This window comes from Schistocerca cancellata, chromosome 4 (assembly GCF_023864275.1).
Source record: "Schistocerca cancellata isolate TAMUIC-IGC-003103 chromosome 4, iqSchCanc2.1, whole genome shotgun sequence".
NCBI classification, from domain to species: Eukaryota; Metazoa; Arthropoda; class Insecta; order Orthoptera; family Acrididae; genus Schistocerca; species Schistocerca cancellata.
Window position 1 is genome coordinate 309,865,324 of NC_064629.1, and position 23,862 is coordinate 309,889,185.

The 23,862-nt window shown below is 40.6% G+C and overlaps 1 protein-coding gene across 6 annotated transcripts in view; it reads right to left on the reverse strand.

Moving 5' to 3' along the window:
- Positions 1-23,862, reverse strand: part of LOC126185083 (uncharacterized) — a 152,487-nt gene that overhangs the window by 56,514 nt on the left and 72,111 nt on the right. For all 6 annotated transcript variants that reach the window (XM_049927869.1, XM_049927870.1, XM_049927866.1 and 3 more), the window contains one exon: positions 20,249-20,764. In XM_049927869.1, the coding sequence (XP_049783826.1) occupies positions 20,249-20,764 (516 nt within the window). The remainder of the gene's footprint in view (positions 1-20,248; positions 20,765-23,862) is intronic.

Below are 23,862 nucleotides of genomic sequence, written 5' to 3' on the forward strand. Positions count from 1 at the left end.
TAGATGTTTCAAGAGTGGTGGACAGTTGCCGCACTAAACTTTCATAGAATTATGGTGCTGAGGATTGGAAAACAGGAAAGAAAGGAAACTGAGAAACACCAGACAACAAAGAAGTTATGACAGATTGATATCCAAAATGGACACATTCCAACAGGATGCCGTAAAAAGACATTTATATCATTACTAGCTGTGCACTGTTACCCGCGTTAAAGAGTTATTTATAAACATATGCCTGGCTATGTATTTATTCCAATCTTTTAATAGTCCATCTCCTCCTTTGCTCTCTCTCTGTCCATACCCCACCTGGTCCATCTCCACCTCTCTCTTACTCTCCGTCGATCTCCTCCTCCCACCTTTCTTTGTCCATTTCCTCCTCCCCCTCTCTGTCCATCTCTTCCTCCCCTTCTCTCTCCTCGTTATCACCTCTGTCTCTGTAGGAGGCTCTGGTGGTTCTTACCCCCACAGTATTTCTTTCCAGATTGTAACTAATATTAGTACCAAATTTGGTTGAAATTATTCCAGGAGTTTAGGATGAGCTTTTTAATCACACCTTTGCCCATGTACACACGTTAAATATATTTCACATGTATTTAATATATTTCACATGTATATCTAGTGAATTTCATCTGGCAGTTTCACTTTTATGGAGCTCAATGTTTATAACATCATGTCAGCTGAACTATGTGACAAACAATGATATATTTTTACATGTATGTTCAGCGGCATATGTGGACACTGTCTGCAAAATGTATTGCAAATAGCATTAGTAAAGAAGTAATACATGAAAATTCTTCATTTGTGTGGCCATACTGTCCATAGTTGCTTTACAATTCCTGAGGTTATTTTTGTTCTGACATTGCAACTACAAGAAAAGTGTTTTTTTCACCAGAGACAATTTGCTTTATTGAGGTAAAGCATCATCAGTAGTTTGTAATTAAAGATACAAACAATATGTTAACATATTGTTAATGAACTGTTTTCCAATCTTAAAAACAAATTAAACTGTAAATATGTTTAATTACAGACCACTAATAATGCTTTACCTCAATAAAGTGAAATGTGTCTGGTGGAAAAATATATTCTTGTAGTTGCAAAGACAGAATGAAAATACCATCCGGAATAAATCAAAAGGTCATGCATGATATGGCAGCTTTTCGCGTATCTCAGTGTTTGACATCGTAGCTCCCAAACTATGTGTTGTAAAATAATATATTTTTGTATGTATGTTTAGTGGAATTGAACATGTGGATGTGGATACTGTCTGCAAAATGTGTTACAAATAGAGTTAGTAGTAAAGAAGTAATAAATTAAAACTCCATGCATGATGCAACAATTTTTCATGAATCTCAGTATTTGACATCACATGTCCTGAATGATGTATTGTAAAATGATATAATTTCACTGGTACAGTCAGTTGTATATGTGAATATTATCTGCAAAGAGAAAAAAGTTTTGTAAAGGTTTGATATTATATGTAAAGTATGTTGCAAGTCACTAAAGGCTCTCATTCTCAAACACTGGATGAAAAAAGTATATCATGGGCTACACTTCTTTTTTGCCCAACCCCTACCCCTTTGACATGTAGGTATATACAGGGTGCGGCAGCGTTCATAGCATAATTTGACTTGTGTAGTACAATGACGTACTGCAGGAATGCATGCCAGCTCGTGCTGCATTCGTGTACTAATGAGCTGCCATTTCGAATGTGACAGTGATATGGAGCGGTGGAGTGCACAGCATCGTGCCTTTGCTATTGCAAGTTATTGCAAGAATAACAACTCTGTTATTGCTATCCAGCGTCTATTTCAGCAACATTTCAAATTGGGATGGCATGGGAAAATTCCAGATGGACGGACCACTGTGAGGTGGGAACGTGCATTTCGAACAACAGGTTTTGTTCGCAATGGCAAACTGGGAAGAAGTGAAAGAACTGTGTGGGCACCAGAAGCCGTGGAAAATGTTCATGCTGCACTACTGTGTAGCCCAAAAAGATCTGCTCATCGTCATGCGCAAACTGTGCATATGTCCGATCGCCCATTCAGGACTATATTGCACGAAGATCTCCATTTTCACCCATATAAGCTGCAGACTATTCAGGAAATTAGGACTCACAATTGGGTTGCACACGAAACATTCTGCTTAACCGTGTGTGATCTTCTTCGCCAAAATCCACAAATGTTGCACACTGTCCTGATGTCAGATGAAGCTCATTTCGAGTTATGTGGTTCAATGAATAAACGGAATGTGGGTTACTGGAGTGATGTAAACACGCATGAACTGCACATCCAACCCTTGCACAGTTCTCATGTCACAGTGTGATGTGGAGTTGCTTCCTTTGGGGTTATTGGCCCTTACTTCTTTGAGGATGATAGCGGTGGGGTTGTAACTGTCACCAGTGAATGCCACCTAAGGATGCTGCAAGACTTCGCTCTTCTCCAATTAGGTATGGTCGATGTGGATGTGGAACAACTATGTTTTCAACAAGATGGAGTGACCTCACATACGGTCAGAATTTGCATGGATTTATTGCGACACATTTCCCAGTAGAGTAATTTCCCATTTTGGTGACATTTCCTGGCCTTCTTGCTCACCTGACCTTTCAAGTGCAGACTTTTTCCTTTAGGGCTACCTGACGCAAGAAGTGTTCTGAACACGTTGTGCCACCATTCCTGACTTGAAGGATCACATCAGAACTGCCGTCGGCAATGTCCCAGGGAATACAGGGAATACGTTACGTCGAATTATGGGAAACTTCCAAGGCTGCCTAGATGAATGTGTTGTGGAGAGGGGGCATCATTTGACAGGAGTTATATTCAAAAAGCAATCCACACAATGGACAATGACTTACACATTAGTAATTGGCATACCTTTAACTATTAATTGACACAAGAGGTAATAAATAAATTACAGTTACTGCCTGATGGTGTGGTTTTAATATCCTACTATGAATGCTGCCACACCCTGTATAAGGTAGCCTATGTGTTAACTCAGAGTACAAGATATCTACATTTCAAATTTCGTCCAAAGCCATCTCTCTCTCTCTCTCTCTCTCTCTCTCTCTCTCTCTCTCTCTCTCTCACACACACACACACACAACACACACACACACACACACACACACACACACACACACACAAACTTTTGCATTCATAATATGTCGGGCTTCAGGTCCTCAGCTGCCGCCTATTCACATCTCCAGCATGGAAATTTATGTATTTAGCTTTCTCTGTTTTTCCTAACAGTAGATTTTTCAAATTTCATGCATGTTTTTCTATTTAAGAGGATTTATCTGGCATTTTGTAACTGTAAGTGTAAATTCAGGCCCTCTGTAGTGCAGTAGTTGTTCATTTATTTTGTTTCGAAGTGAAACATCTGTTCATTTAGTAAACCAGTCAGTCAGGCCCTCAGCTGTTGCCTTTTCACGTCTACAGGGCAGTGAGTTATATATTTAGTTTTTCCTGTGTTTTGCTAGTAGTATATTTCTTAAAGTTTGTGCAGTTTCCCTATTTATGAGGTTTAATATCATGTTTTTAATTGTAAGGGTAAATTCAGGCAGTCCGTAGTGCAGTTTTCATTCCTTCTGAGCAGCCAGTTACACAGCTCATTAAGGCTTCAACGTCCATTGGTGACACATCAGGAGGGTAGCAAGTTGCATATCTACGTTTCTGTCTGCTATTACAGTTTGAAGAGTCTTGCTAGGAAGGGTAGGGTGTGTGCATGATGTGCATGGACGCAGGAGTTTGCGAAAAGCTGAATGCCTGTTTGGCTACCGTCAGCCGCCTTCAGTCGTGTCACATGGGACACCTCAGATTTCACTTTTTTTTGCCCACAGGCTCTGTTGCCGAATCACCTTTTAGTGCACATGATGTGGTAGATCTCCCTCTCCCCACAGCTGAGTGGGAGGCTGGTGGTAACGAGTCTGCATCACTCAAGGCAGAGGGCTAGTGTGGAGGCTGACCATCTGGCCTTGTTGATTTACTTACTGAGTGAACAGGTGGCCATTCCTTCAGCAGTGTTCGAGAAGGCACATGTGGGCGGTGGTTTGCTAGTTGTTGGGAGCTCCAACAGTAGAAGTGCTTGGAGTCCCTAAGGAAGATTGCATTCAGGGCTGGAAAGAAAGGCAATGTGCACTCGTTATGTCTGCCATGGGACCTTGCCTGCAGCTATCGAGCATGCAGTGCACAGTTGTCTGCAAGTTGTGGTTCACGTCGGCACCAATGAAGCCTGATGCGTGCATTTTGAGGCTGTTCTCAGCAATACAGGTGGATGGCTGTTGGCCTCCTGCACAGGGCACATGCAGAGCTCACAATTTGCAGCTTTGTTCCCAAAGTTGATTGGGGTTTTTTGATTTGCAGCTGAGTGGAGGTTATCAACCAAAGGCTCTGTCGACTCTGTGACGGTCTTGGATGCAGAATTTTGGACCTGCATTATCGGGTGGAGAATTGTAGGACTCTACCCAGTAGGTCATGGGTGCACTACACAAAGGAAGCAGCTACTCGGGTAGCAGAGTACTTCTGGAATCATACTGCATTTAGAGTAAAGACACTGTGACTGTCAAAATTTTATCAGCAGACTGTCAAATATTTGTAAGGAAGTTCCCAAATTTATTGCCCTCTATTAAAGTTCTCGTGCTTAAATTATTCTTGGTACTGACAGATGGCTGAAACCCAAAGTAGAAGGATCTGAAATATTTAGCTAGACATGGAACATATATTGGAAAGACAGGTTAGATGCCATAGGAGGGGGAGTGTTCATTGCAGTTGACAAAAATATTGTCTGCACTGAAATAAAAATTGAGTGTGACAGCAAGGTTATTTGGTCCTGTGTAACTAGTCTAGGTGAAACCAAGTTAATTGTTGGATGTTTTTACTGGCCACCTAATTTTGCTGTGGCAGTTATAGAGTCACTGAAAGAAAGTGTACAGTCAATGGCACGTAAATACCCACAACACACAACACTAGTTGGAGGTTGCTTTAAATTACCATGTATAAAAAAGGATGTCTATGGATTCATTGGAAGGGGTATAGACATACAGTCTTGCAAGGTACTTTTGAACAAATTTTCTGAAAACTGTCTTGAGCAGGTAGTTTGGCAACCTATACACAATGGAAATATCTTAGACCCTGTAGCTACAAATAGGTCGGACCTTACTGATGGAGACACTATAGAGACGAAGATTTATGATCATGATGTCATCATGGTGTCTATGTTTTCTGAAGTTAATGAATTAGTCAAGAAAACTAGGAGAGCATTTTTGCTGGAAAGAGCAGATAAGCAGTTGTTAGCATCACTTAGACAGTGAAGAGACATCATTTAGTCCCAGTATGATGGACATAGAGGAGTAATGGACAATGTTAAAAAGATCATAAATCATACTTTGAAAAAGTAACTGTATGTGTCTAGTAAGTGGATTAAAGGCAGTGAAGACCCTCCAGGGTTTAACCATGAAATTCAGACATTGCTGAGGAAGCAAAGGCTGTTGTACTCTCACTTCAAAAGAGAATGCGAAAACAAAGAGAGCAAAGGATAGCAGAGATTTGCGCGCCTGTGAAACGATTTGTGTGTGAAGTGTACAACTATCACCGTCATACCTTAGTGAAAGATCTGGCCAAGAGCCCAAGAAAACTCTGGTCCTACGTAAAGTCACTGAGTGTGTCTAAGACTTCCACCCAGTCACTCATTGACCAGTCTGTTGTGGCAGTAAAAGATAGCAAATGGGACGCCGAAGCTGTAATCTTCTCATTTAACAAATCATTCAGATAGAAGAATCATACAAACCTACAATTATTGGCCGTCACACAGTCTCCTGTACAGACGACATGGTAATAGGCATCCTTGGCATACAGAAACAACGGAAAAAGTTGAAAACAAATAGGTCATCAGGTTCAGATGAAATCCAAATTCAGTTTTACAAGGAGTACTCTGCGGCAATGGCCCTCAATTAGCCTGCATTTATTGCGAATCTCTCACCCAGTGCACAGTTCCAAGTAACTGGTAAAAAGCGTAGGTGATTACTGTATGTATGAAGGGTTAAAGAATGGACCAGCAAAGTTGCAGACCTACGTCCTTAACATCAGTTTGCTGCAGAATTCGATAATCTAAGTTTGAGTATCATAAATTTATGTCTATGAATCAGCATGGTTTTCGAAAGCATCACTCCTGTGAAACTCAGCTTGCCCTTTGCTCATTTGATATACTGCAAACTATGGAAGAAGGGCAACAGGCAGATTCCATATATTTCCATTACCGAAAAGCATTTAACACAGTGCCCTACCGAAAATTGTTACCAAAGGTATGAGCATATAGTAACAGAAGCCAGTGTGTTGTTCTTGACACCGAGTGTTCTTTAGAGATATGGGTATCATCAGCAGTGCCTTAGAGAAATGTGATAGAACCACTATTATTTTCTATATACATAAATGATCTTGTGGACACGGTGGGCAGCAATCTGCAGCTGTTTGCTGATGATACTGTGGTGTACGGGAAAATGTGGGAGTTGAGTGACTGTAGGAGAATACAAGGTGACTTAGACAAAATTTCTAATTGGGGCGATGAATGGCAGGTAGCTCTAAATGTAGAAAAATGAAAGTTAATGAGGATAAGTAGGAAAAAACAAAGCCATAATGTTCGGATGCAGCATTAGTAGTGTCATGCTTGATACAGTGATGTCATTTAAATATTGGGTCTGATGCTGCAAAGCAATATGAAAAGGATGGATCCTGTGAGGATTATGGTAGGGGAGGCAAATCATCGACATCAGTTTATTGGGAAAATTCTGGTAATGTGTGGTTCATTTGTAACGGAGACCACATACAGGAGACCAGTGTGACCTATTCTCGAGTACTATTGGAGTGTTTGGGATACGTACCAAGTAGGATGAAAGGAAGACATCAAAGCAATTTAGACGCAGGCTGGTAGACTTGTTACTAACATGTTCGAACAACATGCTAGTATAACGGAGATGTTTCAGGAATTGAACTGGGAATTCTTGGAGGGAAGGTGACATTCTTTCCGAGGAACACTATTTAGAAAATTTAGAAAACTGGCATTTAAAGCTGATTGTGTACCAATTCTACTGCCACCAACATACATTTACCTAAGAACCCTGAAGATAACATACAAGAAATTAGGGTTTGTACAGAGGCATATAGACAATCATTTTTCCCTCGCTATACTTGCGAGTGGAACAGGAACGAAATGACCAATAGTGGCACAGGGTACCCCCTACCACGCACCATACAGTGGCTAGTGGAATATGTATGTATATGTAGAAGTGGAATCACCTCATATAGACTGTTTATATCTACAGGGTGATTTTTTCCACAGTGTAAAAACTCGAGGAACTGATAGACGAGATGATATGGGACAAATAAGATCTAATGAACTTAGGTATGGAAATGCATGGTTTACATGCTAGAGACCATTTACTCAATCATACATTGTTACAGAGAATGCGGTCTAATACACACTGTACCATGCAGCTACAGTTACAGTATGTGTTGAGAATGCTTTATGTGTGCCTCAAAACATGCATGTACGCGCCGTAGCATGTTTGGTTTCACACATTCACTTTGGCCAGGCTGCATCTGAACAGTGTCTCCACATCTGGACTGGGCTCTGCATACATGATACTTTTGAGATGGCCCCATAACCAGATAACACATGGGTTGAGACACAGTGAACAAGCAGGCTATGTAACTGGACTCCCTCATCCGCAACATTGACCAGGGAAGACATGATTTAGATGCATCTGGATGTTAACAGTGAAGTGGGCTGGAGCACCATCATGTAGCAGCCACATTACCCTTCGAATCATCAATGGCACTTCTGCCAGCAAGGGAGGCAAAGTCAGCTACAAGAAACACTGATAGTTCCAGCCTGTTAGGTGATGTGGAAGGAAGACTGGTCCAAATATATGGTTGCCAATTACCCCGGCCCACACATTGCGGCTGCACCGATGCTGATGATTTGCTGTGACCGTACCATGGGAGTTCTGCATACTATCACACAGATGATTGTTATGAAAGCTGAAGATAGCACTCTTTGTAAAGGTGGCCTCACTGTCAGTAGGATGGATGACACAAATCTCAGAATCATGGTTGCCTGGAAAGAAACCAGTGCAGAAACTGCTCCCAATGTCGAAATTCTGTTGCTAATAAGCCCTGCACACGGTGAAAGTGATAAGGGTAGAAAAAACTGTTATGGAGAATTGTCCACACGGTCATCTGGCTTACCCTGTACTGGTGTGCCAACTGACTGATACTGACATGACAATCACCTACCACAGTGTTAATCACATTTTTCTCCAAGTTTGCATTGAATGCTGTGGTTGTTGTCAGCAGGGATAGGTTTCCTGATACAACCTCGCTGTCCATCACCCATCGCCATTTGCCTTTCTGTAAGTAAACACTGTGTCAGCAAGCTCTCGATTCGAATAGGGAACCATTGTGTACAACACTGTATCACATCCAATACAAGGTGAGTCAGCAAGATGAGTGAATCAGACACAACATTACCAACGGCTACGGCAGGAGAGGGAACTACGGCATGACGAATGAGGAACAGTACCACCCTCTAGGAGGAAACCATGCATACTGTAACTGTGGCTGCATGGTACAGAGCATATTAGACTGCAGTCTCTGTACCAGAGTATGATGGAATAAATGGTCTCTAGCATGGAAGCTATGCATTTCCGGAATAAGTTCATCAGACCATTTTTGTTCCATATCGTCTCATTGAACAGTCCCTACAGTTTGTATACAGTAGAAAAAAATCACCATGTATAACATAGTACTCACAGTTAGATACAGAAGTGCGAGTAATCAGGTAGTTTAACACCATGTAGAACTCTTACTTCCATCAATCATAATGCATGAGTGCCATTTGCTCCACAGTTGGAGTTGAGACAATGCTATTTGCAAATAAGAATATTTATGTAGATGTAGATTAGCTATGGTTGGCTACCAATGGAAGGAGTACCAAACACTAAATAAACTTCTTTTTCAGCTCAAAGAGGAGGAGTAATACCGAGCGAGGTGGCACAGTGGTTAGGACACTGGACTCACGTTCAGGAGGATGGCAGTTCAAGCCCGCTTCTGGCCACCCTGACTTAGGTTTTCCATGATTTCCCTAAATTGCTTCAAGCAAATGCCCTTTGAAAGGGCACAGCTGACTTCCTTTCCCGTCCTTCCCTGATCCAATGGGATTGGTGACCTTGCTGTTAGGTCCCTTCCCCAAATCAACCAACCAAGAGGAGTCCTTTAACAGGAGTTAGTTTTCTCTGCAATTCTGTCGCATGAGCTTAATTTCTGGCACAAAAGTTTTTGCCTCAGCAAATTTGATGATAGCAGTCAACAGTGCACTATACCAATCAGCTGTATTGTATAAGCTCCAAAAATGAGGTGGAGGAAAGTAGATATTTGTCATAGGTACAGAGAAAGGTTTGATTGCAGAAGACTGAATCTAGCATAAACTAAAGTGCGCGTCATTTATGTTGGCGGCCGAGTTTAGGTTCGTTCTGCGCATCTGACGTCACAAAACACAGTCAGCCAATGAACAGAGAACGACGTTGCCACATCTCGACTGCAGTGCAGAGCATGGACGAGTGTCTTCAGTTTTAGAAATGTTCAGTCACAAATAAAGTAATAGAACAAAAGCAATGTCTTGATAGCAGACATTCTTTTAAAGAAAGTTTGGAAAAAGCATTCTTTATACCAATTGCTTCATATTCTATTAATTAATTAAACCAAACAAGCAATAAGACTCCTAATTCAGGCGATAGCAAGGAAAGGCTTTTTCGCAATAAAGAAAAGCGGTAATTGTTTATTTCCTATTGTACTTCGACGAAGCATGAGTAATTCATAGTCATACCAACAGTGTTTGTCAGTATTTTGCGTGATGTGTTTTAGTCCTCATGGCGTTTTGTACTCAGACGAGGTGCGTTAGCTTAACGGTTAAGCTGTTGGGCTGCTACGCGAAAGGCTATGAGTTCAAACATTGTGCGGTGCTTGATATTTTCATTATTTAAAAACAATATCGATGTGCCTTACTTCACGAATTATATTTGTTTGAATGCAATTTTTTGAAATTTCTAGTGCTTTGTCTCTTCATTAACCCTTTCGCTGCTGCAGACATGTGCTCGCCGCATTCCGCGCTGTGCGCGATTTTGTCATCACTGCACTGCTCGCCTGTGCAGACATCTTCTTGACTGATACCTTCCCCCAATAAATGACTTAATTTTGTTTCGATGTTCAACGCAGTTATTATGCAGCATTAAATCTAGTTACAGTCGCGAAAGACGGAATATTTCTCAATATTACATACGAGACCTATGTCGTACTTAAATTAAATGAGATATTGTTATACAGTAAATTTTATGTGAAATTTAGATATCTTGTCCACATTTCATTCTCAACATTGTGGCAACTAGAATCGACCATACGGAAAGTATACTCTATGGTCTTTTACCTCTGCAAACTCTTCAAAATTTCGTGCAATGGTTTACTATATTTAATGCTGCATAATAACTTCGTTGAACATCGAAACAAAATTAAGTCATTTATGGGGGGGAAGGCATCAGTCAAGAAGATGTGTAAAAATCTAATTTTTGGGCCAAATTGTTTTTGTGGAATCGATTGATAAGAGTGTCAAAGCAGTCGGAACACGATGTTTCTGCACAGGCGAGCAGTGCAGTGACAAAATCGTGCACGGCGCGGAATGCGGGGAGCACGTCTCTGTAACAGCAAAAGGGTTAATGCAGCCGTGGTGGCTTTACTTGATGAACAGCGCGCTCCCCCCTAAACGTAAACTTGCGAACTATGCTATACTATGACGCTGCTTCTATTGGCGCGTGCGTCGTGTGCAACTGGCAACGCAGCAATCTCCCGCGTCTGGGCGGGCATGCGCGAGCCGCCAAGATAAAAGAATTGAACTATAGGAGGAGTTAATAGGACTCATAAAACTATGTAAGCCAAAACTCTGTAAAAAGCTATCCACAGTAAAATTCAGCTTTCTACACATATACATGCTTCATAATTCTTACAATTTTTCCACACATGCAGTACACAAGTAATATTTCCAATATAATTCAGTTTTCAGCCTTCCTCACTGAGTTCAACTTACACATAGATCTGGGGACAGAGCACTACACAATTAAATCCAACATCATCTTCTCTTTCTTCTTCTCCTTCTGATGACAATCCACACTGCTTCCTGTCAGTATCGATGACCTCATATAAAAATTTCATCCAAGCATTTCATACTGTTCCAATGTTAAATGATGATTTAATAATAGTTACACAGCTGTGAATGTACACATTTTTGTTGATAGTTCTTGAGTAACCATTCTGGCTTATTCAGGAAGATGATAAGTAGGAAATGAAAATACGGAAAATTAGCAGCCAAGAAGTTCTCATTTCACCACCCATTACCACTCTGTACTAAATTAAAAAATATTTCTCTCTCTTATCAAGTCTCGGTTGCATACTCTTGCAGTACTTTCATTACTTCTTATTATGTTCCAGAACGATAAATATCCTGTACAATAAAGCTTTGAATTCCATCTCACAGCCAACTTACAAAATGCGGGCCTAGTCCATATATATGCCAGAACTGGTCTCAATTCCTTATCCAGAGCTGCTGATGGTTTTGGAATGCCTGCATCACTGAGGTTGAAAGATAAACTCTGGCTCCCTGGCTAGATATGCAGAACCCAGAAAAGGGCATTTCAGTGGTAGAGGTGCCCTCCCCATGATGCAATCCAACTGGCAGCAGCTAGGTGCAGGCAGTGTTGAAATTTGCAGCTTGGGACATAATGTGTACAGTTGCACTAGCATGGGCTGCAGCTGATGCAGAAATATAGTCAGAGCTGGTTTTAGTGTCACCTGCAGGTTTGTTGTCCATTGTACAGAATGTATAGGTGGACTTTATGGGTTGCCTTGACATTTGCTGGCAGCCATCTTGGATGATGACTGACATGGTGGAGTCAGAACAGCGCATCTAGTGTGAAGCAGTGACAGTGGTCATGCTGTGGAGATGAGGAATGGTGCCTGCAGATGTGGTAATGTGTGAGGTTGGCATAGGAATATCAGTTCTGCTGGACTCTTGTACCCATAAGATGCAACTCTGAAAGAACTGAGGAATATGAATGCTTCCTAGGGAGAGGTGGTATCAGGGATGAAAATCTTTTGCATACTAGTTTTAAAGATGCACACTGTGTGCTCCATTTCACCACAGTCTTAGAATGAATGGGTGCTATGAGGGGATGGCTAATACCTTGCTATTTGTAAAAGGTACAAAACAGTCTCCATGGGGAACTGCAGGCCATTGTCAATCACAATAAATTTTGGAAGGCCTATTTGGCTAACATTTGGAAAAAGAGTCATTATCACTGCATCTGAGTTATACTGCAAATCCTGTGTACATACAGAAACTGAGAATATACATCAATAGTAATAATAATAAATAAATAAGACAAGTGATTCAAAAAGGGGCCTACGAGGACTGAATGAATGGATCACATGGTTCAGTAGACTTGGGTCATGGTTCAGTAGACTTGGGTCAAGGAGATAAAACTTTTGCTGGCACCACCTGGTTGGATGTACAAGGGTGCACTGTAGAGAAGCAATTTGTTCCAGTTCTGAGTCAATGACTGGCTCATAACCACGATAGCAAGCCAATGATTTTGTGCTACTAACTCCCCAATGAATGTAGTGTAAAAGGATGCAGTGCAGTAAAGATTACTACTTGAGAGTAAGCCAGGTTTGCCTAAGGCAACATTTGCTCAGATCAGCCTTTTCTTACACAATGAGATATTTCACGCTATACTGAATGTTCAGCAGTTTCAGCAGCCAGAAGTACATGGAAGAAGTCAACAGTAGAACACACATCACCATGTAAATAGAAAAGACTACTACTTGTTGGTCAATAATGGTGTCAGGACCTGCAGGAAGTCTAGAGAGAACATTCACAATGGCATAGCTAGCAGTGGGTCCGCACTACATTTTATATTAATATTTGCAAGGGATGAGAGCCCAAGATTGCAGGCATTGATCCATTTTGTCTGGAAGAGCATTGTGAGGTCCAAATAACATAATCAAAGACTTATAGTAAGCTATCAGCTGCCAGATAAAATTGCTGCCATTAGAGATAAAAGTGGAATGAATTACTGGACCATGTAAATGTGTAAATGGTTGCTTATACCTCTTTCTCAATCTGTGAGTAATTGCGTTGTGCTGCACATAAACATATAGTTATACATGCTATGGGATACTCTGTTCTGTTAGGTACTCTATGAGTGGGATACATCACCTTGTCAGAGCTATAAGGAACAAGAGACTGGTTGTTGATTTCAATTTGTTTCAGTGTTTGGAAAAATTGTTCACAAGCCACAGACTACTCAAATTTGATATTTCTGTGTCCAAGTGCACCTGACTGAGTCAAAAAGTGTGCAATGATTGGTATGAAACACAAATAATAACTGATTTTGCTTATAAATTCCCAAAGATCTTTTGAAGAGACTGTAATATGCATGTCTGCCTATGGCCTGGACAGGAAATTTTGTGGTAAGTTGTATTTTCTTACTTAAAACAAACCTTGAATATTACTCCTTTATGTAAAAAACTGTAAACTGCATTTTAATTCAGTGTGACATAGTGTAATGACCAACAGCTCCAGCTTTGCCAAACATTATTGTGTTTTATGACTCTTGAATGTGTCATTACCTACATAAATGACACACACAGGAATTGACTGAACAAGACAAGACACGACACTCTAAGCACTGTTGAGGTAAGGCGGGGGCTCAGGCCAAACAGAAAGGGAGCCACCTGTACTGGAACAGACCAAAACAAAATATCTTCGTATATCCATAATTGAAACGGATGACTTGGGACGTCAGCTAGTATAATATAGGTCAAAAAATGACGAAATTCCTCCAGGTGTATTAAGGTGTTGGTTTTATTGGCAACTAGTTTCGATGTTGTTACATCATCATCTTCAGGCCCATACTTGTTGATAGTAGCCGTATGTGTATGTGTCTAACACTAGTAGTCAGTGGTGGAACACGCCTATCTCACCACTGACTACTAGTGTTAGACACATACGGTTACTGTCAACAAGTATGGGCCTGAAGATGATGATGATGATGATGATGATGATGATGTAACAACATCGAAACTAGTTGCCAATAAAACCAACACCTTAATACAGCTGGAGGAATTTCGTCATTTTTTAACAAAACAAAATAAGTCAGAACATCTATTCATAGATTCCCTACTGACTGGTATGGTACTGCTGGAGAAACCAGGTTAACCTGCTCATGTTCCGAGAAATTTAACCGATTAAAGACATCTGCTCCAAATAAGTTTTGAGCATTTGGGTGGAGCGCTACCAAAAGTTTATGGGACTGGAAACATAATCATAGATTACTGGCTAGGACTCTAGCATCCTCTGTAGGAAAAGAAGAGAGTAAATGGCAGCTGTGATCTGTCAACTTCAGAGTGTCTAAGGTGATATAAGCTTGCCAATTAATCAATGGACGGATGAAACCATATTGATCTGGTACAGGACAGGCTGTCTCACAGTATGTACATCAATATGTAATTTGTCGGGTGTGGCCACTGCCAGTGTGTGAGTGTAAATTATTCACAGCATTGTCCTGCTTGAAACAAGGTGTGTGTGGTATTTTGTAAGAGACTGACATACAATCTTAACAGGACTGAAATTTTGGCAGTGGAAACACTGAGCCTGCTTTCGTCTACAGTTGTGGAGTAGACGCGTGACAAAACAACATGGGGGGGGGGGGGGGGGGGGGGTCAGGAAGAGGGAAGAACAAGAAGAAATATGGCATGATATAGCCATGGAATAGGTCTTCTAGAAGTACTTATTGCTGATGATGTGGAGTATAACTGAGCTGATTCAGTGGAGCACGACTTATGAGGTAAAGGGGAACAGCTAGGCAGCTTGTGTTGCATATGTTCCACTGCCTAAGGAGGTACCTGGGCTGGCTGTGGCAGGACTAGAATGTGATTGTTAACTATGGCAGCATCCTGACTGCGTTGGAGATACCACTCTGATGTGTGAATAAATTCATAACATTGTGCAGTTGTCAGAACTTATGATAATGATCAGTTTGGCATAGTGGCTGCACTCAAATCTCTTTATATGGGAGCGAATGTACAATGCACTCAAGAACCAAGCAGTCTGCGTAAGACTGCCCAAACTATGGATTCTTACAAATAAATTTAAAATATCAACTTAATTCTTTCCTATATGCACCCTGTCTCAGCAGGATCGTGATGTGGCATTCTGTAAATGAAACAACTCCACCGAGACTGCTACTGCATGGGCCCTGTTCATGTTAGCACACAAACATGACTCACAAATATGGGAAACTGTTAAGTATTGGGGACATCTAGAAGGCATGATTTATGAAGAAGACTGTCTATGTCCTAATCTGAGCCCACTGATCTCTGGGGTCTGCTACCTGGTATGTAGCAAAATGCACTCATCAACATTCGTTGAAAGAGGGAAAACTGGTTTTCATTAATATAACCACTTGTTTTGGAGAAGTTTCATCTTTTCCCATTGTTTTTGCAGCAGGTCCAATAACACTTGTTCCATGGCGAGTTCATGTGGATTAGTCGTCTCTCACCGGCAGTGCTGTAGTGGTGTCTGTGTAACATAATTTATAGAACACAAGACCAAATACAACTGAAGTACTGATAACTGTAGAGTAGCCTTGTTGTTGATACAATATGTGAACAAGTTCAGGTAGAATCAATGTCCAATTCATACACAGTCCTGTAGCAACTGTCCTTGTGATAATTGCTATCTGGTAGCAAGAGATTAATGTCGGTCTGGAGTAAAAAGATTGGCTCTATGGCCTGAGATGACCATCTTTATACGGAACTTGTAGTTCAAGTAGTGGTGTTGCTTGACCCAAAGTGTCCAGTTAATACAGAATGTTGTGTATGATTTGTTCTGCTTCACTTCAGTAAAACATTAGTGTAGACATCTATCGGAAATTTTTAGAAGGGAATTTAAATAGCTCAAATAACTGCAGGTTTGGAGTTTATAAGTTTCAAATTAAGTGTCTTTTGGAATATACATTGTGTTATCTTAATGTTTTGCAAAAGTAGGAAAATATTAGTCACTTGTGATGTCAACTGAGAAGCTATTTAAATGAGAAGTAGTGGCACCTGCAGTAACCTGCACATTACTCCACTTCTGCCACCACTACTGTGGTGCGCGCCAATGACCATGTCTTTTATTGTATTTGGAGTTAGAATACAACTGACAATGAGCAGAACTCAACTGAAGTCACTGTTTTTTTTGTCAACTGAAGTCACTATTTTTTTGTGTAACTTATCTATGGAAGCAGTACTTCAATCACTTCTCCAGTAGCAGCAATTTACTATGGCCACTTTGGAAAAACTCATGGTTACATTGACATTCCAGGCTTTACTGTCTCATATGCACCCATTGACGTATCCACCACACAATGACTCTGCTGAAGATTGGGAAGCTTCTGAAAAATGGCTCCACCAGCACTTTGTTGCATTTAGGGTGACAGAGGAAGAAATTTGAGAGGCTTTGTTTTTATCATGGAATCCTTCTTACAAGTACCAGTTGTTGTGTCAATTAGCCTCTTAGCAGGAATGGATCTCACTCCCTTTTGATGAAACATGTAGTTTGATATCTTCTCATCATTACAAGCACACCAATTTGTAAGAGCTCAGGCATTCCTTGATAAAATAGCATACTATCACATGTTATGGTTGCAGCCACTGTGGCTTGCCTGCTGCATCAGTTGCTTGATAGAATTGTTCCTTTCCAGTCGTCACCCGCCTGTGAGCATACACATGTCCAACTTAAAAACAAATTACACTCTGTACTTTGCCTTGTGGCAAACATTTAGTCTTGGCCACAGGTACATCCCAGTATGAGGTGGAGGCAGTTATGGCACATAATCATATGGATGGCTCTGTGAAAACTACTGGTTTTGTATTAAAATGCTGAATGCAGCTTGGCAGCACTATTTGCAAGTAGGAAACAAAGACCTTGAGATCGTTTATGCCCTAAAAGAATTTCATGCATTCTTATATGGTGCAAAATTCCCCTTAGCCAAAGACCAATAACCTTCAGTTTCCTTGTTTCACCCTTCAACTGCGTTACCTAACAAAGCCACTCATTGTCTTCAATGTTAGGCCTTATTTTTGTTGAGATACAATTATGAGATCCACTTCTGCCCCATGCTGAAGCACTCAAATACGGATGCATTGTCTTGGCTGCCCATGGAGCCCGATTCATTGTTTGATTAGGAAGAATTGTTTTGTTTTCAACATGACAGCAAAGCAAGACAGGTCCTTGATAGTTTCCTCATTACTAGCTCCAGGATTGCATTCGCAGTAGCTGCAGACACAGCACTTAAACAAGTTGTGTGGGTGATCCAATATGGGCATCCAACCCATTGCGGAATTTCAATGCTATCTGTCATCATCTTTCCCCATTAGATCCTGCCATTCTCATGACGATCAAAGGGGGTACCCCCATATTGTGATTCCAGCAACGTTGAGTAGGGAGGTCCTCAACCTGTTATATCTAGGTCATTGGGGAGCCTCCTACACTAAATTATTGACACGTCAGTACATGTTCTGGCCTGCCACTGACCATGAGGCGGAGCACCTTGTTGTAGCTTGCCACAAGTGTTCAAGTCAACAGGCGGCACTACACACTGTTTTTACCCTTTGCCAGTGCCCACACTATCTTGGGAATGAATTTATATCAACTTTGCTGGTACTTTTTAGACAGTTTTTGATTATTGGGTGTTGATGCCTTTTTTAAGTACCCTTATGTTGTTTGTTGTCCATCTACCACAGTATTCGGGACTGTCAATGCACTGTCAATTTTTTTTTCAGTTGGAGGGCTAGAACATACAGTGGTTTTGGACAATGGTCCTGAATTTTTTCCTCAATCCTTTACAGATTTTTGCACCCACAATGGCATCTGCCCTGTCATGGGGCCCTCTTTCATCCACAATCCAATGATGAGGCAGAATGTCTTGTGCAAACTTAAAAACGCAAATATGTCATGGAATTTCCACTGGAAGAGGCCCTTATGTTCTTTCTCAGTTCTTACAGAATGACTCCAATTGGGGACAAGAGCCCAACTGAACTTTTACATGGCCAGCAGCTGCAGGCTCTGCTCCATCTCCTGCTGCCAGACAACACTCCTGAAGCAGCACTGACATCATTGCAGTTTGCATCTAGAACTCCAGTCTGGGCTCAAGGATTCTGACAACACAGGTACTGGATTCCAGGCACCATCAACAGTCTGCATGCCGTCCTGCTGCTAGGACATTGTCTGAGCCAATGCACTGCTGCTGTCTCTTCTCAATGAGTGGAGCTGTTGATAACACATGGGCTGCGGTGAGGTGAATAACTGGAAGAGGCTTTCAAAGTTTCTAAAAAATTCACGCATTTGGAAGTGCCACACAATGAACCTAAGGGACACCACATGAGAATATTGGAAGACATTGAGACTTTTACACAGCGTCTGCAAGAGCCTGGCATCACATCACATCAGCACAATTAATTTATTAACAGCGCATTTTTCCAGATACTCTGAAAGCCTGTCAATACAGCTACATGAGTAGGCAGGATGACTGCCATCATCAGCTGGCTGCATGTCATGAATCATAGTTTTCACCAGATTTACAGGGTAGTGCAACTATAAGTAGCCCACATTTCCTTTGAATGTGAATGCAATATTTTGACTTATGAAATAGAATAAACAGCTACAACAATGGGCAGTTTTAATGAATACGCGATTGTTCGCATTCTTCTGTCAGCATTTCAGTTCATTTCATCAGTAAAGTTAGACGTTTCTCTTTGCAGTATGCAAAATTACATTCTCAATAGAAGAAAGAACTGAAATTGTGGAAGCATATGTGAAAACAGTTTTGACCCAGGAAACTCCCGAAATTTTCAGGGTTAGGTATCCAGGTAGAAGACTACCAGCAAGGAGAGCAATACAGAGTGTGTATAAAAATTGGCACACCTGTGGATTTGTGTAAAATGTAAAATGACAAAGAATTCTTTCAGTTTGCAAATGCCAAAAGTTATGGTAGACATTTGCCAAAGAAATATTCAGAGCCAAAATAAGTCTACAGGTAAATTGGCCCAACAGGTGCCTTAAGTAGGAGGAGTTACCAGTGGATATTGAAAAGTCTTAATCTGAAGCCACATTGTGTGTTGGTTGTGCAGCAGTTATGGGAGGATGAGAGTCAGAAATATGTAGATTACAGCAAATAGCTTTTGAATAATATCAGCGATGGTTTGTTAGACCCTTTGCATTACATCATGAGTGATGAAGCATGGTTTCATCTTTCAGTCATGTGAAATCACAGAACATGAGGTACTGAGCAAAAGAGAATCCTAACACCGTGTGTCAGCAACCACTCCATGATGAAAAAATTTGGCACTTGGTGTGGTGTAACAGGAATGTGCATCATTGGACCGATATTTTTTGACACTATCCTCAACATGGTTGCATATATGGAAATTTTGGATACAAGATGGGGCAACACGCTACACACCTAAGATATCCCTGGAATTAGTCCATGACGCCTTCATTGAGGAATGAACTGTTAGCAAACATTTATGGCCACTATGTTTGCTGTGACACTTGAAGAGCAAGGTCTACGAAACAAATCCACACACAATACAGGAACTGAAAGACATCAGCCATGAAGTTGCCGTTACCAGTTTCCAGACTTTACACCGGATGTATCTGAATATGCTTAGACATGCACAGCTGTGTATTGATGTTGCTGGGGTCAGTTTCAACATCTTCTATAAATGCATATTTCATTGTAAATAAATAGTAAGTCCATTTCAGGTCTATGTTTCTATAATTTCACTGTATTTCCTTTATACTTACACAGGTTACTTTTATCAGCATTATCTTTTATTAGCAGAAGTATTTGGTTTCCTGTACTGCAGAGCTTTTACCATAACCCCCCCCCCCCCCCCCCGCCTCTCTCACTCTCTCTCTCTCTCTCTCTCTCTCTCCCAAGTGTGTGTGTGTGTGTGTGTGGGGGGGGGGGGAGAACAAACATATGAAACTTCTCTTTTTACACGAATAAAAAGTGACATCATAGCAAAATTCTGATTATATGAGAAATATTTTAAATTTTTGACTCAGTGACTAACAATAATAAAAACACCCAAAATAAAATCATGCTTACCTCTTACATATAAATTGATGTAGTGGAAATAAGTCATATTTTCAACAGGCAATGTTAAGAAGGCCACAGCATTCTCTCTGTTTTTCAGTTTAGTGCAACACAAGTTCCGTAGGACTTGTAAGGCCTCACTTATAACTGTACAGAAACTCTGGTGATGAGCAGCACACTGGAGAAAATCAAATTGTGAAATAGGTAGTTTCTTCTTGTCATCAGTCCCAATTACCTTTGTCTCCTTGGGATCAGACCCCAATGAACAATGAGCTTTTTCTGAAAGTTTTTTTGATATGTTCCATGAAGTAGTAACCAAATTAATGCATTTTTCCAATACATCATCTCCTGGATCAAATTTCAAAATATACAAAACACTTAGTATGCACAGTTGCAGTACCTTCCCGGCATGAATGACTGGTAATGACAATATTTTCTCCAGAACAAGTTCCATGTAACTGATAATAAAAGTATTTCTTCCATTTAAAGCATCAGGCCATACTTTAATCTCACCAAGCATCCCTATGCCTGGAAAACAAAAGTAATGTACAATTAAACTCAGTTCCTTCATTTTCATCATTTATTAAGATGACGAAAACTACGAATAGGTAAAAGTAAACTAAAGCCCATTTTACACAATTCATGAATGAGTGAACAAGAGACCAGATCTCACAACTGTGTTTATTGGAAAGCTAATTGGCCAATAAGCATGCAAGCAAAGTTGTCTTCATGATTATTGGCCAGTCTGTGGCATATAACACCCTACTATGAGGTCTTCTCATTGATTTACTGAAACAAACTTAAGGAAACTTTATTGCATGAAAAATTCACAATGATGATTTATTTACTTATTTTTTTGCTCAAGAATATCCTATAACATAAATAACAATATAAATTTAAAAATTCTAATGGATAAATATTCAGGTAACTATTTCCATAGTATTTATTCAATTCGATTTTGAATGGTTTTGAATTCTTCATGAGCAACTGCAAAATCATTTCTTCTATGATGGTTCTTTTATCATTTCATTCATAATAAAAGCAAAGATTTGCATAATAATTCACTCCATCAAAACTCTACATTGCCGTAAGTGTCCAAAAAGTCCAATCAGCACAGCACCTGTCTTACCTAGAGACATCACGGTAACCCCTGGAGTCATGTATGTCCCATCAGACTGTTCAAGTTTTGAAAGGTTGCTCTTAATGTGCAGTGACTCACTAGATTCATGTCCATCTCTGACAGTCATAGCAAGGCTCAGCAAGTGTGTCAATTTGTTCACAGCGAACAGACACTGGATTTGTGGAATAGTTATTAGTTCACTGAGGACTGGTTCTTTACCATGAAGAGTAATTTATCCACATCTAAATCACACTGTCATTCATGGTACCAAATAGAAATTCTGTTCAAGTCATTCTGTATCCCACTAACACCACTCAACATTTTCCCATTTCCAATAGCATCATCAGCAAACAGTCTCTGGCTACTATCCCCATGCCAAGAGAAGTAACAGCAGCTTGTAGGCATGTCAATTAGTGCCAACACTATAGCCGTAACTGCTAACATTGACCCACTTACCACACACATAATGAGAATGCAAATTGTTGTTACCAGGGCCTGGCTACTTGTGTTGCCCATGTGCACAAGGCACATTCCTCTTACTGTGCCCATCACTCATCTGAAAGTGGACATCTTGTATCATGAGCATTGTACTGGCCACCCTATCCAACAGATAGTTTATGCAGATGGAAAACAAGAGTTGTTCTATCACAGTTCCCTGGGGTACTCCTGGCACTACCTTTGCCTCTGATAAATGCATTCTGTTCAGGATAATGCACTTGGTTGTATCAATCAAAAGTCTTTGAGGCAGTTACAGATTTGAGGATTTCTCTTGTACACAATAAGTGAAGCTGTAGACCTCAAACTTCTGAGACTGAGTGCAGATGGGAACTTCTCATGAGAGGCACAGATTAATAACCTCATGCAAATAGTTCAGTGTCTATATTGTCACTGTCAGGACCTGCAATAAATTCACTTGGTTTGCTTTGTAAATTTTCATTTCTAAATATCATCTGCATCAATATTTTGGGGCACCTCGAGCTGTACAAAAAGTTTACATCCAGGGTATATATGGTATCAAATCATGAACATCACGTGTACATCTACTCTCTTATAAGCTTTGTTGTTTACAACACCAACTTGTTTTAAGGGAACTGCTGCATACATTGACAGAGAGAGTGAATGAGCGAGCAAGCGAGAGAGAGAGAGAGAGAGAGAGAGAGAGAGAGAGAGAATCTATGTGCAGAACATGACCACACCTGTGGTTCAGAAAAGTGTGTGTTACTCAGCAGTATGCATTTTCAACAAACTTTCCCACGAATTAAAGATGCTCTGTGATGAACTGCACATTTTCAAGCTCTATTAGAAGGTTTCTCTCTTTGCAAGCACCTTTCCCCTAGCAGCAATAGATGACATCAATTTAACTGTGATTGTTTTTATTGTAATGTACTAAAATAAATGACACTAAGGAAATACTGTTTTTGTACTGTAACTTAAAAGCAAACTATGGACCTGACAATAATTCAATCACATGACAAGAAAAACTCACTTTCAGCTAAAAGTTGTCCTTATCATTATCTTGCAGTGTAAATGAAAACTAAACTCTAAAAAGTCTTCACGGACAGGTAAGACAGCTTAATATTAACTTAATTTCGTTTACTGATGATGAGAAAGGGGTGATGGTGTCAACAGCAATGAAACAGAGACCAGGATTATCTCCTGATATAGCAATAAATCTTGAAAATGTTACATATCACAACAATAAGAATAAAACACCTTTATCTAGTTCATAAAAATATACAAATCCATTCTTGGTTGGCTAGTAATCATATGCTTTAAATCTAAGAAAATATGAGACTTTGGCATCAGCAAAAGAACTTCAACATTACAAACTTACCTTCTCCAGTGGAAGCTTGGGCTTTCCAGGCTTTCCCAGTGAATCAACTGTTTGTACTGCTGTCGGGTGTCCATCTGGGTGCAGTCATTTTTGTAACAGGATATTTTGACAGTGTACCTTGCCATCAGCTTTCAGTGACACCTGGAGAATGAGTGTCTTTGCTACATCCCACCTTCTTTATACTCTTATCCCCCCCACCCCTTCCTCCAATGCCACTTGCATGCTGCAATGCGTGGAATGGTAAGGGGAGGGGGGGGGGGAGGGGGACGTGCTGCTGGATGCTGGGTACGAATGCTCATTCCTCGCTATTCCTTGGCCTGTGTCAGGCGTGGAAGTCTCTCTAAGCTGACACTGTGAGTTTAGCTGGGTAAGTGCTGGGTCCCAAGCTTTGCTGAACCCAGTGTTTGTGGATCAGCCACTTTTATTTCAATAACCTCCTTCAGAACACAGTCCCAATGTTACGAGGCCTTTCTTAGCACTTCCATTTCTTTGTACTTCATGGAGACCCCTGTAACCATACAGTGTTCAGCAACTGCAGTTTTTGTTGGTTGCTTAGGTTCAGTGTATCTTCTGTGTTCCTTGCATATTTCTTTGATTGTGTGTACAGTCTCCCCAATATACACTTTACCACATTTACATGGAATACGGTAAACTCCTGGTTTACAGAGCCTC